The sequence below is a fragment of the Equus asinus genome, chromosome 5 (assembly GCF_041296235.1).
Source record: "Equus asinus isolate D_3611 breed Donkey chromosome 5, EquAss-T2T_v2, whole genome shotgun sequence".
Taxonomy (NCBI): domain Eukaryota; kingdom Metazoa; phylum Chordata; class Mammalia; order Perissodactyla; family Equidae; genus Equus; species Equus asinus.
Window position 1 is genome coordinate 97,335,746 of NC_091794.1, and position 17,934 is coordinate 97,353,679.

Here is a 17,934-nt window from a genome sequence, read left to right on the forward strand (position 1 = left end):
AAAAGAGATTAGCCAGCCACAAGAACCCCACGCTCCTTGGATTTGGCAAGGAAGGCCCTCAACAGTTGGATCCCCACGTACTGGACCTTTTCTGTGGCATCTGGCCTTACTATTGCCTCTGCATCACAACCCTCGGACTTCACAACACTGAAGCATTCTGGATAAACACTCATCATTCTGGCCACTCTTTTCCAGCCTTCCTTACTGGTTCTTCTTCCAAATCCATAACCATAAGCCGTACCTAAGACTGGTCTCAACTCTTTTTTTTTCTCACTTTAATCTCTCCCTTTGAAAAGCTCTCCCATGTATAGCTTTAACTGTCACCTTTACGCAGATAACCCTGAAAGCCAGCTCTCTAATCCTAAGCTTTCCATTTAAATCTAGAACCATAGTTTCTGCTAGATCTGCCTGACCCTCCCGAGGTCTCGACACCACACATCTAAAACAGAGCTTGCCATCTCGACTCTTCCAAACCTAGAGTACTAAAATATCAACTCCAGGGGTGAAATAAACAAAATTAACATCTTTCACACAAATGGGAGGAGGGCCAATTGGAAGGCAGGATTAATATTTCTATTTTAGCAATAATGAATTTATTTGAAAAAAATCTGGAACCAAAACTTCATTTCACATGTATAATCTTTATGTTTCTATTTAGCAAAACTAGCACCTACCTTTGATGCTCTGTAGTGCTGATACCATAAAAGAAAACAGGGTTTTCTCACAAAAGTCCTTAGAGAGCAAAAAGTTAGGGTTTTCTATACACACACATGACATGGAAGGATTTCATGAATATCTACACTTGCAAAGTTCAGTCAGACAATTATAAATTCTGGTAGTGATTATATATTTAAAATCTCTGTTTAGAGATATTTTGTCTCTCTCCCCTCCTCCCAAATAAACAGGAATTATAAGTGAGTTAGACTCGGTGTTTCTTGGCTTTGCTTTAGCTTGTTTCCTGATCACAGAATGGCTCTATAAAGCTAAATTAAAATAAAAAAAGGGGTCCTATGTTTTATGGTCATCTACAGAAGTAAACTTAGATGAAACACAGCTTAGTAATCCACATTAAGAGTATACTGGAATAAGTAACTTCCATGAACCTAAACTAACTCTTCTCGTTTCTATTTTAAAAATAATAAACAAATGAGATAGACATCAGTTGATGCTTAATCCCTTTTGGCCCCATCTATCCAACATTTCATGCTTTTGTTAGTTGGCCTGAAATTCCTTTAGAAGGCCTTTTCCCTGACAGCAGTGGGGACCTGAGGTAGGCAGCATCTGAAATGGTTCCCAATACCCCTGCCTCCAGGCATCCATGCCCTAGGGCTGAACCTGTGCCCTGCACTTCTAAGGAAGAGCATATAGCAAAAGTAATGGGATGCTACTTCTGAGGCTAGGTTACTGTGACTTCCACCTTACCTATACAGACACTCCCTCCCTCTGTCTTTGCTCTGGATGCAAGCTGCCACGTTGTGAGCTGCCCTACAGAGAGGCCCACGTGGCAAGGAGCTGACATCTCCAGCCAACAGCCACGTGAGTGAGCTCAGAAAGAGGCACTCCCCGCTGCTGAGCTTTGAGATGTCTGCAGCCCTGGCTGATTCCCTGACGGCAGCCCTGTGAGTCCTGAGCCAGGGACTCAGTTAAGTATATCTAGACTCCTGATCCACAGCAACCAGGAGGTAATAAATGTCTGCTCTTTTAACCTGTGAAATTTTAGAGTAACTTGTTACAGAGCAATAGATAACTAATACAGCCCTACTCATTGCTAATGCCCTTAATAAACATGTTTCTTCCTCTTTATTTTCCCTTTCCTTCCATCTTTTCTTTCTTATGCATCTTAACTGATACAGCATATAGCTATCTCATTCTATCCTAGGCCAGTGTTTTTTCACCTGAAGCTCTCTGAATACCCCAAATCTACCTCTCTCCGTATCCAATTTGTCTGGTATTATCATTTGAGCCAGTGGGGAAGAGAAGCTCTCATCAATGGTGGCATCTGATGCGCTTCTCATTATCCTCTCTGCTGTCTCCTCCTCTGCAGAACTGCTCAGCAGTGAAATTAAAACATTTGTTAACTTCATTGCTCAGCAGTGACGCTAGGGTGACCATCTGGGAAGAGAAGCAGGGGTGGGCTGATGACAGGGCCAGGAGGGAGCAGTCAGCTGCCTGGACAGCCCTGCTCTCTGCTCTTTCTTCCAGAACCTACTGGGGACCTGCACCAGAGCCAGTCTTGTAACTGCTAATCCATCAGCCTCCTAAACTGCCTGGGGCTCCACAGAGGAGTGAGCCCTTTTCTGAAATAGTGTATCTGCCTGAACAGAAGGGTGTCGCATATTGCTACAGGCTGGGGTTCATTGATTGCTACTATGTAAGAGAACTCCAAGAGATGAACCAAAACAGAGTTGTGTTCTTTAACCACACATCTGGAACTCCTGTGATTCTCAGACTTAAAGGTACTTCAATAAATTCATAGCAATTCACGGTCACACGTGTAATCAAAGTACTTTTATCCGAGTGAAATATAGGTCAATACATTTAAAGATGGGACAGTTTCGTTTCCCTCTATTATGTGTGAAAAGTCATTTAATCTCTCCCTTACACTCAGGTCTTTGAACTGAATTTACTCATTTTCCCAACTGTTTGCCTACTGCCTTCGGATATGCTTAAGTTACACTGTATTTTTGTTCGCTCGTGGCTCCCCTGAACGCCAAAGGCCAAAGGCAGTAATGATACAAACCATGACAGCTCAACACCATCCCAGACGCTGCGCATCCACTTCATGCCTCACATCAGTCCTCGGAGGCATTTCTACGACTCCTTAAATGAGAGTTACAGGGGCCGGCCCGGTGACGCAGCGGTTAAGTGTGCACGTTCCGCTTTGGTGGCCCAGGGTTCGCCAGTTCGGATCCTGGGTGTGGACATGGCACCGCTTGTCAAGCCATGCTGTGCTAGGCGTCCCACGGATAAAGTAGAGGAAGATGGGCACGGATGTTAGCTCAGGGCCAGTCTTCCTCAGCAAAAAGAGGAGGATTGGCAGCAGACGTTAGCTCTGGGCTACTCTTCCTCAAAAAAATTTAAAAAAATTTAAAAATAAAATAAAGTAAAAAATGAGAGTGACAGAGGTGAGGTAAGTTGCCCAAGCTTGCATGGCTAGTAAGCAGAGCACCCTGGATGAAACACTGAGCCATTCCACTGGCCTGGCACCCCTTTCACCCAGTTCCATCACCCAGATTTTGAGTGTAACCAAATCCATTTACACTGGATTCTACTGGACTTACTAGAATCAAGATCACTTTGAATACTGGGTAGTATCTAGACAATCTGTAGCATTCTTCTTGGTGTTAATGATTAGTATAGAGTCTGGTACACAGTAGGTCCTTAATAAATGTTTGTTTAACTGAATGAAATTCCCTTCCCATAAAACCACTAGCCCTTCTATCTATGGCTGCGTATCTTAGACTTAATAATTAGCAGAGAGGAGATGTGGAAAAACAACTTATTTTCATCTCTCATAGACCTGTAAAATGAATCCTGCTAACTCTCCCCTCAAGAGGGTTATCCTCCACTGGCAGTAAACACAGACCTGTGCTTCTCCACAAAGCTCCTAAGGAGTGACACGGTTGGAAACATCAGACTCACATAAGAGAAGGGACTTGTTTGCCTTTGAAACAAAGTTGAAGGGGAAAAAAATGCTACTAGGTCTTCATCTTTGGGAGTCTTCCTAGAACTTTAGGTGAAAAGTAGATCAAACAGCAAAGAAATCAATAGTGGAAAAAGTTATCTGCTTATTCTAGTCAAAGACTCACTTTGCTATATACACAATTAATTAAAAGCAGAGACATGGCCAGGAATAAAGAAAGAAGACAATTAAAAGTTCTAGCATAAAAGCTGAAAAAAGTATGAGTTTGCCTTTAAATACAGGTTTTACTCAGCTCAGCCAGAAAGCCTCTTCGGTCAGTATCTGCTTTTTCTAATGGGATATCACGCTGAGAGGGACAGGCAGAAGACACTTTCCCATGCCAGCACCCAGGAGACTTCTCTTTAATCAGTTTTGGCTTGGGTTTCACACAATTCAAGCAGCCCAGCCTCTTCCCATGTTGCTGCAATCACTGTTCAGGGAATGGCTTTGCCACCTTTCATCATTTATCTCAGAAAATAAAATAATCAGGACACTGGTTCACGGTGTCCTCCCTAAATTCAATCCAGTCCAGTTGCACACTCCTTTTCAGAAAAGGGAGAGGCTGGTCCCTCTCAACCAGCACATCACTCACAAGCCTTAGAGAGCCTCAAAATTACATATCTAAGGGTACATTATTTTTAATGTGAAGCTTTCTCAAGTTACGTTATGATGATTAACCAAATAATAACAACAACAAAAAACATTCAAAGCTCTCTGGGAGCTAAAAAATGTATAAACAGAAAGACAACAACAAACAAACAAAAAACTCGATACAAACTTTCTGATTGGAGCTGAAATGCAGACTGACATTCCAAACGAACAGTTCCTAAATGCTCTCCACACTGAGGTCTTTGGTGACTCCTGTAGTTTGGTGACTCCTGTGCACGCCTCCCCCAGAATTACACATGTGCCAGGGTTTCTTTGCTGTCATGACATTCTGTAAGGATAGGGATCTAGTCTAACTTATGTTTATTTTCCTAGCAGACAGCTCAATGCCTAGCACATACCTGTTGCTCAGTAAATATTTGTGAATCCAGGGGAAAGCAAAGAGTAACACTTGGGAAAAATGGGTATTCAGTGGCCCCTCAAAACATTGAGAGTTCTCAGCACAGACACTGTGGCATCTGCCATCACACATTAAGCATTTTGTGAGCCATCAACTTCCTCACCAGTGCTTCTCAAAATGGGTCTCGAGATCCCAAAACAGTAGTCCATGGGGAATTTGTTAAAGATGGAGATTCCCAAGCTCTATCATAGCCTAAGAATCAGACTTTCTGGAAATGTGGTCTGGAGGCATACATTTTAACAAGTGCGCCAGATGACTTTTATATATACTGAACCATTGTTCTAGAACCTGATGCCTTTGTACAAGACACTACACCTGCAGTTCAAGAAACTATTTCCCATCTGTGGACAGCTAATCTTTGCCAAAGAAGCCAAGAACATACAATGGAGAAAGGAAAGCCTCTTTAATAAATGGTGCTGGAGAAACTGGACAGCCACACACAAAAGAATGAAAGTAGACCATTATCTTTCCCCATACACAAAAATAGACTCAAAATGGACCAAAGACTTGAAGGTAAGACCTGAAACCATAAAACTTCTGGAAGAGAATATAGGCAGTACACTCTTTGACATCAGACTTAAAAGGATCTTTTTGAATACCATGTCTTCTCAGACAAGGGAAACAAAAGAAAAAATAAACAAGTGAGACTCCATCAGACTCAAAAGCTTCTGGAAGGCAAAAGAAACCAAGATAAAAATGAAAAAACAAACAACTGGGAGAAAATATTTGCAAATCATATATCCGATAAGGGGTTAATCTCCATAATACATGAAGAGTTCACACAAATGAACTACAAAGAAACAAACAACCCTATCAAAAAGTGGGCAGAAGATATGACCAGACATTTTTCCAAAGAAGATACACAGATGGCCAATAGGCACATGAAAAGATGCTCAACACCACTAATCATCAGGGAAATGCAAATCAAAACTACACTTAGATATCATCTTACGCCCATTAGAATGGCTATAATCACCAAGACAAACAATAATAAATGTTGGAGAGGTTGTGGAAAAAAAACGGAACCTTCATCCACTGCTGGTGGGAATGCAAACTGGGACAGCCACTGTGGAAAACAGTATGGAGATTTCTCAAAAAATTAAAACTAGAAATACTATTTGACCCAGCTATCTCATTACTGGGTACTTACCCAAAGAACTTAAAATCAACAATTCAAAGAGATTTATGCACTTCTATGTTCACTGCAGCATTATTCACAATAGTCGAGATGTGGAAGCAACCCAAATGCCCACTAACTGATGACTGGATAAAGAAGATGTGGTGTATATATATATATACAATGGAATACTACTCAGCCATAAAAAAGATAAAATCGTCCCATTCACAACCACATGGATGGACCCTGAGGGCATCATGTTAAGTGAAATAACCCAGACAGAGAAAGATAGACACCATATGATCTCATATGTAGAATACAAACAAACTTATGGACAGAGAACAAATTAGTGGTTACTGGGGGAAGGGGGTTGGAGGGTGGGCACAAGGCGTGAAGGGGCATACTTATATGGTATATGACAAACAATAATGTACAAATGAAATCTCACTACGGTATCAGCCATTATGACCACAATAAAAAAAAGAGAAGCTATTTCCAAGTGGATAATATACCTATTTGAAAGCACGACTTGCAAATTAAGCTTAAAGTAACAGCAAACCATCTCACATGTCAGAGTAAACGACCATGGCACTAAGATATTAAGTGAAAAACGGGTTTCAAGGTCAACCAAGTCTAAAAATACTGAGTTAATGTATAAACAAATAGCAGTCGTCACCTCTGAGCTCCTTCTGTGTGCCTGGCATTTTAGCATGAGTTTTACATAAATAATCTTAATTTCACAATGATCCTATCACATAGGTGATAACATCCTCAAATTCTACAGATTAGGAAACTATGGCTTACAGAGACTAAGCTGCCACGGTCACAACACCAGTAAATGGTAGAGAGGATAAATAAACTGTATATCCATACGATGGAACACTGCTCAGCAATAAAAAGGAATGAACACGCAACAACACGGATGAACCTCAGAATAATTATGCCGAATGAAAGAAGCCAGACCAAAAAGAACTCAGACTATATGACTCCATTCACATAATACTCTAGAAAATGCAAATTAACCTACAGAGATGGAAGCAGCTCAGTGTCACCAGGGTATGGGTGAGTGGAAAGGGGAGGACAGAGGGATTACAAAGGGATGTGAAGAAACTTTCAGAGGTGACAGATATGTTCACTATCTTGATTGTGGTGATGGTTTCAGAACTTATCAAACTGTACGCTTTAAATATGTACGGTTTACTGTATGTCAACCATACCTCAATAACACATCTAAAAGAAAGTAAGAAAGAGAGAGAAGCACAGAGCCTAAGGACAAAGTAGTACCTCCCCAACTCTACATTTAATTTAATTTAATCTTATGTTCTTAAAGGATCTTTTCCCTTTTTCTTTCAGGAGCTGAAAGACTTATTATGGACTATAACAGAATCATTTTAAATACAGCCACCAAGAGATTTACAGAGCTCTCACTCTGACCTCTAAAACTGAGGAAGAAACAACATAAGCCTCTAATGGTCACCAACAGTGAACCAATATTCTTTCACAGTACTATTAATGTTTATTGTCATCAAAAGATTAGAACAAGAATGGGGGGGGCAATAAATGCTGAATGAATCCATGTACAGCAAACATTTCTGGAGCACCTGTTATGTGCCAGACAGTTTTAGGTACCTGTGATAGAAAAAAAGCGCATCAGATACAGTTCAAGTGAGCACAGAGGTGACACTAGTAATTTGAGAATCGCTGATCTAAGGAGTGATGTTGCTCCTCTGTAACCACAGTTAAGTGGAGAGGAAGTGTTAAGAGAGAAAATAAAGGGGTGTGTCTACAAGCTATGAAGGTAACACTAGTGACAAAAATGATGGATTGAACAGTTAAGAGAACATCCAAGTGCAAAAATATAAAACCATAATGTCCTTCAGCATACTTCGTACAAAGAGTACCAAGGATTTACAACTTGAAACTTCCCTAAGAGTCATCAGGGTTAAGCCAGTCTTGTAAATAGCTTATCTCTCAAGAAAACAATTTATAACCAACTGTCGATTAACCACGGTAAAATAAATACTTGACCTTGAATTTGTTTTTAAAAAAGTAACTCGCTATGAATCAGGGAAACATTTAAATAGTAGAAGGCATTTATTGCTTGGATTCACAATAACTACCGGACACTAAATTGCCTACAGCAACACAGGAGACCTCCCCACACCACCCAACCCGGTGGAGGAGCAGGCCTGCGGAGCCCGTGCCCTCTCGCCTCAGAGCGGGAGGCAGGGCTGGGAGAAAGGGGACACAGGGGAGTTCCAGGGTGGCTGTGGAGTCCGTCCTGCCGGGTCAACTGTGAGGAATCAGGCGGTGAGAGAGCCCACAGTGGGGGATGTGTTTCACTGAGATATTGAAAAAAAGAAAAAGTCAGCTAAGAAATAGAGCATGAGAACCATTCAGCAGCTTTCTGTCAGGCAAGTCCTAAACATGTATACACGCAGCATACACGTATCATTTTTACCCTGTCGGGAGGCAGCAAAACTCAAATGTGTAAAAGAACAGCTCTAAGGTCAGAATGTTCAGGTTTGAATTCTCGCTCAGAGTCTTTGAGCTCTGTGACCCTTGCCAAGTTATATCACCTCTTTGAGGCATCTTCTCACCCATAAAATAGGGCTAAAAATAGTAAAATAGTATCCACCTCAGTGATTTCTGTGAAGACCACATGAGATAGATCTACCAAGCGTAGCACAGTAAGTACTCAATAAATGCTCACTATTACTGTTTTTATATCTGAAAATGGCCACTGTATTCTTAAACACTGGATGTAATTTACTATGAAAGTTTATATTAAATCCTTTTTGTGCCACATTTTGAGTATTTGTTGTTGTTTTGTTTTTGTTTTTATTAATCTCTGATTTGAGGTTATCCCTTACTACTTTCTGCCTCGTTTTACCCTTGAAGAATCAGGAGAGAATGGTATGATCAGTTAAATATCCTGGATCAAAACTGGCTGCAAGCTGGGATTCACCTAGTGATCAAAATATAACTTCGTTTTGAAAGTTTCGTGTCTAGTACTTTTGCAAGACTGTCTTTTAGGGAATACATGTCAAAGAAAATATTAAAGTTTGAAAAAATTGAGACCCTGGGGTATTCTGCATTTTCATATTTCTGCCCCGTATGGGAAGCTGATCAGCTACCTAGAACATTAAACTAGCAAACAAATAAAGCTCACGGTTCCTACCTCCTTCTGTGCACCTTTAATTTCTGAACATTCTTCTAGTCTTTCTAAGACATCATGGGTAATCAAGAGTGCGTCTGAGAAGATGTTTTCATTTTCTAGAAGGAAATTCAACTGGTAGTGTTTCTTCTCATACTCTGAATGTAAAACAAAAACAAAAAGACAATCAGTGATTCATTCCTTGAAATGGTTTTAAAAGTTTAAGCTGAGAAACTTTAAGTCACATACTGCATTCCTAACTGGTGTCTAGCACAGCGGTTATGAGTAATGGAAAACAGCATCTCTAACAGCTCTCTCCCCCTTTGTGCCACTCTCATCCTGGTTACAGTAATGGGTAAGTATCAAAACGGTACATCGTTACTTCAATACTGCTTTCTTGCTCTGTAGTTCACCTTCAGACTCCAAACACTCAACAACACAGACACTTTCAACAGAAGATGCCCCAGTAGGAGTATGGCATTAGATTCTGGTTTCCTATCTAACAGCGGTCTTTGGTAAATTTATCAATGAAACAAAACATTCATAAAGATCACTGAATCCAGTCACTGACAACAGAAGGACAGATTACAAAACAACCACTAAACGAATGTTACCTGGTTCTGGGCTTGTCTCCTTTGCCTCACTAAAGGTTTGTACAACAGGGCAGGGGGAACAAACTCGAGCTGCATGCAGAGTCTCCACTGGGGTGTCTGCAGTCCCCTGAAGCTCCTGGGCAGTGGAAGGACCCACACTCATCTCTTGGGCAACCGTATGGACTGCTTCCTCAGTCTCCTCAGTCTCGGCCTTCACAGGGCCCCCTGGAGGGGTAGAAACCTCCAAGGAGGAATGAGGCTCTCCAGCACCCTCAGAGGAAAGGATTTCTACTTCTGGCTTCTCCAATTCCTTCCTGAAGGACTCTGAGGCTGGTACTGAGACATCACTTACCACCTGCCCCTGAACAGAGCAGTTTACAAGGCTGCTCAGAAGATTTTTACAACTAACAGCCACATCAAACATCTGTAGGCTGTCGGCTAAAGAGATGATTTTGGAGAAGTTGTACTTGCCCACAGGTAGTTTGCCAGTGTACATCATTTCTAACAAGAGGGCAAACTCCTCAGGGCTCACCACAGATGCATCGATGGAGATGGTGTCTGTGTTGTCCAGCAGGGTTTTGAAGAGGAGGCTGGCAGCAGCCAGGACCAGTTTGTGGGCCTTGAAGTAAATGGTACCAATGGAAATGGTGCAGTCACAGAACTGCTGCTCCTTGCACAGAGTGTAGAGCTGCTGCAGCAGCTGCTGGCTATAGTTGGGGAGCTCCATCGCAGCAGCTCGGCCCAAGGGCTTCTCTCCCTCTCTTCTTCCAGAATCCACTTTGTGATGATCAGTACTAGATTCTAGAGAAATCCGAAAAATGTCATGTTAACACTTCACAAGCACATAGGGAAACGCCTTGAATATTAAAACAAACAAACAAATAAAAAAGCAATTCACTCATTCATTCAACAACTGCTGGTCAGTAGGGAGGGGCACAGTGCCAGGTATACTAAATTAACAGTCATGATAACTGTCACGTGTTTAACCACAGTCACGTGCCGCATAACAACGTTTCAGTCAACAACAGATGGCATATACGATAGTGGTCCCATAAGATTAGTACCATAGAGCCTGGGTGCGTAGTAGGCTACACCGTGTAGGTTTGTGTAAGTACACTCTATGATGTTTCCACAACGATGAATCACCTAACAATACATTTCTCAGACTGTCTCCCCATCATTAAGCGATGCATGACTGTACATGAATGGGACTGTGCTTAGTGTTACATCTGGATGATCTCATTTGATCCTCACAATGGCTCATGGAAGATACGAGATCCTCCCCATTTCACAGGTGAGACTGAAGCTCAGAAGGACTGAGAGAACGAGCCTAAGCAAAAAGAGCCATTAAATGACATGCCCATTTTATCTCACTGATTTCAAGGCTGTAAGTAACTACACTGCTGTATGCGTTCTTGCTCCCAACGAGTTTTCAGCCAACTGAAGGAGAGAAATACATAAACAGAGACTTACAATACAAGGTCCTCAGCTTATTCGACCTTTCTGCAACACTGGACACGGGTCATCATTCCCTCCCTCTCGAAATGCATTTTTCACTTGCTCTTGCTCTCTCTGGTTCTCGGACTACCTCACTAGCCATGCCTTCTCAGTTTCCTTTGCTGGGTCCTCTGCATCACTTTTGCCTCTAAGGTTTGGAATGCTCCAGCACTCAGTCATCTCACCTCTTATCTTCTCTCATCTCCTCCATACCTTTGAAATATCAACTAATGCTGACGGCTTTCAGATTTCTACCTCCAGCTCACAACTCTCCTCTGAACTCCAGATGCACACCTCTGACTACCTACTCAATATCTCCAATTGCAGGCCTGATAGGTTTCTTAAACTTATATCCAAAACTCTCCTGCTGTCTTGCCCACTTCACAGCAATTCTGTCTTTCTAGTTGTTCAGACCAAAAACCTAGAAGTCATCCTTGACTCCTATTTTTTTCTTATACCCTGTATCCAACCCTTTCTAAATTCTGTTGGCTCTACCTTCAAAATATATCCCAAATCCAATCACTTATAGCCACCTCCACAGGCTCTCCTCTGGTCAGTCCAAGCCACCATCGCCTTTTATCTGAATTATTGCAACAACCCCCTAACTGGTCTCCCGGCCTCCACCCCTTGCCCGCATCACCTCTACCCTATCCTAGCTTCAACCGAGTAGTCCAAGCGATCTTTTCAGCACACAGCCAGAGCTTGTCATTTCTTTGCACAAAAACCTCCCTGGTTTCTGGTCTCAGAGTAAACCCAAAAGCCAGAATTCTTATAATGGCCTACAATCCCTTCGTGACCTGGCTGCCACGAGCTCTCTAAGCTCATCTTCTCCCACTCCCCCTCACCCATTCTGCTGTAAGCACGCTGCCTTCCTGCTGATCCTGGCACCCACCAAGCACACTCACTACAAGGTTTCTTTGCATATGTGCACAGCACACTCCCCCACTCCCATCAGATCTCTGCTCGAAGGCCAGATTATCAGTGAGGCCTTCCCTGACCATGTTCTGTAAATAGCAACGTTCTCTCCAACCTCAGAAGATTCCATCCCTCTTACTCTTCATCGCAGCATTATCATCTACTGACATGTATTTTTCCTTGTTTATTACGTATCTCCCTTCACTAGAACATAAGCTCCACTAGGGAGGAGACTTTTCTATCATCTGTTGTATCCTAGTGCTTAAATTTCTGACTGACACAGATACTGTTGTTTAGTTGGTTGAATGAGTAAATGAATGGAAGGAAATGTAATGATAGAGATTTGCTCCTAGAAACCCAGTTTAGGGAAGAGGGGTGTCCAGGAGTTAGAGTAAGGTTTTGAGGAGGAGCTAAGAGCTGACCTGTCTTAATAAATGAGCAGGCACTGATGAGGTGAAGAGAGTGGCAGAAAAGAGGCATTCCAAGCAGGGAAGGCTGCAGGAGGCACACAGATAACAAAGCATCCCGTAGTGGTGGGGAGGAGAATTCGGAGGTGGGACTGCACACAGTAGAGGAGAGGGAGCGTCGGCAGACGAATCTGGAGAGGCAGGCGGGGTTCTGGCCACACAGACACACACGGGCTGTGCTTAGGAGCTCAGATTTATCCCAGAGGCAATGAGGAGCCTCTGAAGGGTGTAAAGGGCTTTAAGCAGGAAAGTCTCATGGCTAGACATGCATTTTAAATGTATCATCTAAGTGACATTGGTACAGAATTTGAGGGGGAGGATGCTAGAGACAGGCTCTATTTTTGCAGTAGTTCAGGAAAAAATCAATGAGGGCTGCACTCAGGAGAAGTAGTAATAGAAGAGACAGGAAGACACAGCCAAAAATATTTAGAAAGTGTAACTGTCATGATTTAGGGTATGAATGGCTGTGAGGGAAGAGAAAGACAACTCCCAGGTTCCTAGTTTGGTGAGTGGGGACAGACGATGAAATGATCCAGATGATACAAGAAAAAGACAGCTTAGGGAAGGAGACATCTAGTTCAGTTTTGGGTTTGCGGAACTTACAACAACAGGAAAACTGTATAATCTCACTTGTCTAAGGAAAAAAATACACTAAGAAAAGGGTGGAAAGACATATGTCAAAATAACACTGGCTGGCTTTGTTAGCAGGATTATCAATGATCCCCTTTCCATGCCACCACTATTTCCTTATCTTCCCACATTTGAAACTGACAGGTAAGAAGAAAAATAAAAATATTTCTGAGTTCCGGTTTCTGGTACAGCATGTAAGGAGTTTAGAAGTCACCACTCCACCCTGACAAATAAAAACCTGAACAAATGGAAAAACCAACAACTCTTCTTAGATCCATCAGAGAAGCGAGGTCACAGGGCAAACTGCCCCTAAAATTGGAGAGACAGACAGGTGGGTACAGAGAATCACAACTTCCCGGAGCAGAAACCCACCAACAGAAGCCTCCGTGGGAACCAGGCCCAGAATAGGGAAAGTAAATTGATACTGACAGATTGCTGGAGGCTCAGGGTGGACAAATTTGAGAGTTAAAAACTCCAGAGAGACAGGGTCATAATTTTGTGAGTTTTACCTCCAGGAGCTCTACTGGATTCTCCCAGTGAATATCAGAGAAAAATTCCCTTCAGCTTCTGGCAGGGGGAAGGGGAAGGCAGCTATTTAGAAATATGCCAGAGCATTCTGTTCTTCTTAACACGGCCGAGCCGCAGGAGAAACTACTTCACCAGAGTCTAACCTAACTGGGAGAAGGGAAACACCCCGCTTCAGCCCACTCTAGCCATCGTGTTACCACTTAAGGGGAAAAACACTGAAAATCACCGGTGAAGTCCACAGTCCATGGACATAGGCTCACCAACAGACCGGGACCTGAACACAGGTCTATAACAGACTTCCTCCCCGCACACCTTATCACTCCATCACTAGAGGCCTATTTACCACAGTTCCCTTTACCCAGGACTTCATGTCTACCTTTCAAGAAAAAATTACAAGGTATACTAAAAGGCAAAAAACACAGTTTGAAGAGACAGACCAAGCATCAGAACCACAGTCAGATACGTCAGGAATTACAGATATGCCTCATATTATTGTGCTTCGCTTTATTGAGTTTTGCAGATACTGTGTTTTTCACAAGACCTTCCACCAGCAAAAGATTAGGACTTGCTGAAGGCTCAGATGATGGTTGAAATTTTTCAACAATAAAGTATTTTTTAATTAGGTTATATACATTGATTTTTTTAGACCTAATGCTATTGCACACTTAATAGACTATAGTATAATGTAAATATAAATTTTACATGCACTGGGAAACCAAAAAATTTGTGTGACTCACTTTATTGTGGTACGTGCTTTATTGTGGTGGTCTGGAACCAAACCTACGATCTCCGAGGTATGCCTGTATCAGACCAGGAATTTTAAAAAACCATGATTACTATGCCAAGGGCTTTAAGGGAAAAAGTAGACAACATGTAAGAAGAGATGGACAATGTAAGCAGAGAGATGGAAATTCTAAGAAAGAATGAAAAAGAAATGCTGGAAGTCAAAAACACTAACATATGAAAAATGCCCTTCATGTGCTCATCAGTAGACTGGATGTGGCAGAGATGATCTCTGAGCTTAAGGATATGACAACAGAAACTTCCGAAATTGAAAAGCAAAGTGAAAAAAGACTGAAAAAAACAGGATAGAATATCCAAGAACTCTGAGATGATTACAAAGGTAAAACATACGTGCGATGGGAATTTCCGAAGGGGAAGAAAGAGATAAAGAAACAGAAGCAATATTTGAAGCAGTAATTACTGAGAATTTCCCCAAATTAACATCAGATACCAAACCACAGGTCTAGGAAACTCAGAGAACACCAAGCAGGATAAATGCCAAAATAACTACATTAAAAACTACAGAAAATCAAAGTTAAAAAAAATCTTGAAAAAAGCCAGAGGAAAAAACTCTTATCTACAGAGAAACAAAGATAAGAATTACATCTGATTTCTCCTCAGAAACCATGCAAGCAAGAAAGAAGGAGTGAAATATTTAAAGTATTGAGAGAAAAAACAAACCTAGAATTCTATACACTGCAAAATTATCCTTCAAAAGTCAAGGAGAAATAGACTTTCTCAGAATAGTGAAATTGAGAGACTTGGTTGCCAGCAGACCCGCCTTGCAAGTTCTTCAGAGAGAAGGAAAATTAGAAAGAACAGAAATCTGGATCTATGTAAAGAAATGAACAGCTGTGGAGAATGAATAGGTGAAGATAAAATAAAAACATTTTTTAATTCTTAATTAACATAACAGTTTGTTCAAAATAATGACAGCAACAATGTATTAGATTATGTATGCTTATGTTTATATATGCTTATGTATAAGTGAAATGAATGACAGCAATGATACAAGGGATGGGAGGGAAGAATCAGGATTATTTTATTCTTATAAGGTACTTGCAGTACCTGTGAAGTGGTATAGTGTCATTTGAAAGCAGACTTGGATCAGTTGTAAATGTATATTACAAACTATAGGGCAACCACTGAAAAAGTTAAAAAAAGAAGTATAACTGATATGCTAAGAAAGGAGAAAAAATGGGATCACGTCAAATGCTCAAGTAAAACCAAAAGAATGGAAGACAAAAATAGGAACAAAGAACAAGGGCAATATATAGGCAACATTAACAAATATGGTAGCTATACCAATAATCACTTTAAACATCAATGGTCTAAATACACCAATTAAAAGACAGATCGTCAGAGGTGATCAAAAACAGGACCCAATTCTATGCTGTCTACAAGAAATCCACTTTAAATATAAAGACACATACAGATTAAAAGTAAATGCATTGAGGAAGATATACCATGGTAACACTAGTCTGAAGAAAGCAGTGGTAGCTATATTAACTTCAGACAGAGCAGACTTCAAAGTAAGGAAAGTTATCAGGGAAAAAGAGGGGCGTCACATAATGAAAAATGGGTCAATACTGCAAGAAGACACAATAATCCTTCACTTATACACACCTAACAACAGAGCATCATAATATGTAAGGCAAAGTGAAAGAAAGGCAAAGAGAAATACAGGAATTCACTATTATAGTTGGAGACTTTAAACATCCCTCTATCAGAAATGGACCAATCCCCCAGCAGGCAGAAAATCAATAAGGACAAGCTGAAGTCAATAGCACCATCAATCAACTGGATATAATGGACATCTATAGACTACTTCATCCAACAACAGCAGATTACACGTTCTTCTCAAGATCACATGGAACATTCACCACGATAGACCACATCTGGGCCATAAAACACACCTTAACCAACTGAAAAGAACAGAAGTCATACAATCTGCTCTCAGACTGCACTGGAATTAAACTAGAAATCAATACTAGAAAGATAGCCAGAAAATCTCCAAATACTTAGAGATTACACAACACACTTCTAAATAACACATGGGTCAAGGAAGAATCTCAAGAGAAGTGTAAAGATATTTTAAACTACATGAAAATGTAAATACAACTTATCACAATTTGTGGAATGCAGCAAAAGCAGTGCTCAGAGGGAAATTTATGGCATTGAATGCATATATTAGAAAAGAAGAAATATCTAAAACCAATAATCTAAGCTTCCACTTTAGGAAACCAGAAAAGAACAAAGTAAATCCAAAGTAGTAGAAAAAAATAGAGGAGAAACAAACGAAATTGAAGAGTAAATCAATAGAGAAATATCAATGAAACTAAAAGCTGGTTCTTTGAAAAGATCAATAAAATCTATAAGCCTCTAGCCAGGCTAACTAAGAAAAAAGAGAGAAATCACAAATTACTAATACCAGAAATGAAAAAGGGTCTCTCACTACAGATCCAATGCACAATACAAGGATAAGAAAAGAATATTATGAACAACTCTATGCCCACAAATTTGCTAATTTTAATGACATGAATCAATTCCTTGAAAGACATAATCTGCCAAAATTCACACAAGAAACAGACAATCTGAATAGGCCTATATCTATCAAAGATATTGAATCAATAATGAATAACTTTCCAACACTGGAAGCTCCAGGCCCAGATGGGTTTGCAGACGAATTCTACCAAACATTTAAGGAAGAGATTATACCAACTATCGACAATCTCTTCCAGAAGACAGAAGCGGAGGGAATACTTCCTAACTTATTCTATGAAGGTAGCATTACACTAATACCAAAACCAGACAAAGATATTACAAGAAAACTACAGAACATATCTTTCATGAACATAGATACAAAATTCCTCAACAAAATATTAGCAAATCAAATCCGACAATGAATACAAATCCACAAAAAATGAAATTAAAAAAATGAAATACCTAGGGACAAGTCTAACAAAATATGTACATGATGTATATGAGGAAAACCCAAACTATGATGAAAGAAATCAAAGAAGAACTAAGTAAATGGAGAGATAGTCCATGTTTATGGATAGGAAGACTCAGTATTGTCAAGATTTCAGTTCCTCTCAACTTGATCTATAGATTCAACATAATCCTAATCAAAATCTTAGCAAGTTATTTTGTGGATATTAACAAACTGATTCTTAAGTTTATACAAGGCAAAAGACCCAGAAAGCCACCTCAATACTGAAGGAGAAGAACAAAGCTGGAGGACTGACACTACTCAACTTTAAGAGTTTCTACAAAACTACAGAACCAAGACAGTGAAAGAATAGAGAAACAGACCCACAAAAATACAGTCAACTGATCTTTGACAAAGGACAAAAGACAGTACAATGGAGCAAAGATAATATTTCAAGAAATGGTGCTGGAACAGCTGGACATCCACATGTAAAAAAATGAATCTAGGGGCCAGGCCGGTGGTGCAGCACTTACGTTTGCACATTCTGCTTTGGCAGCCAGGGGTTCA

The 17,934-nt window shown here is 40.7% G+C and overlaps 1 protein-coding gene across 2 annotated transcripts in view; it reads right to left on the bottom strand.

Annotated features, from left to right (window-relative positions):
- Positions 1–17,934, bottom strand: part of ZBTB40 (zinc finger and BTB domain containing 40) — a 77,477-nt gene that overhangs the window by 27,533 nt on the left and 32,010 nt on the right. For both annotated transcript variants that reach the window (XM_044769960.2, XM_070510734.1), the window contains 2 exons: positions 9,637–10,416; positions 9,047–9,180 (listed from right to left, as the gene is read on the bottom strand). In XM_044769960.2, the coding sequence (XP_044625895.2) occupies positions 9,047–9,180; positions 9,637–10,342 (840 nt within the window). In that variant the 5' untranslated portion in view covers positions 10,343–10,416. The remainder of the gene's footprint in view (positions 1–9,046; positions 9,181–9,636; positions 10,417–17,934) is intronic.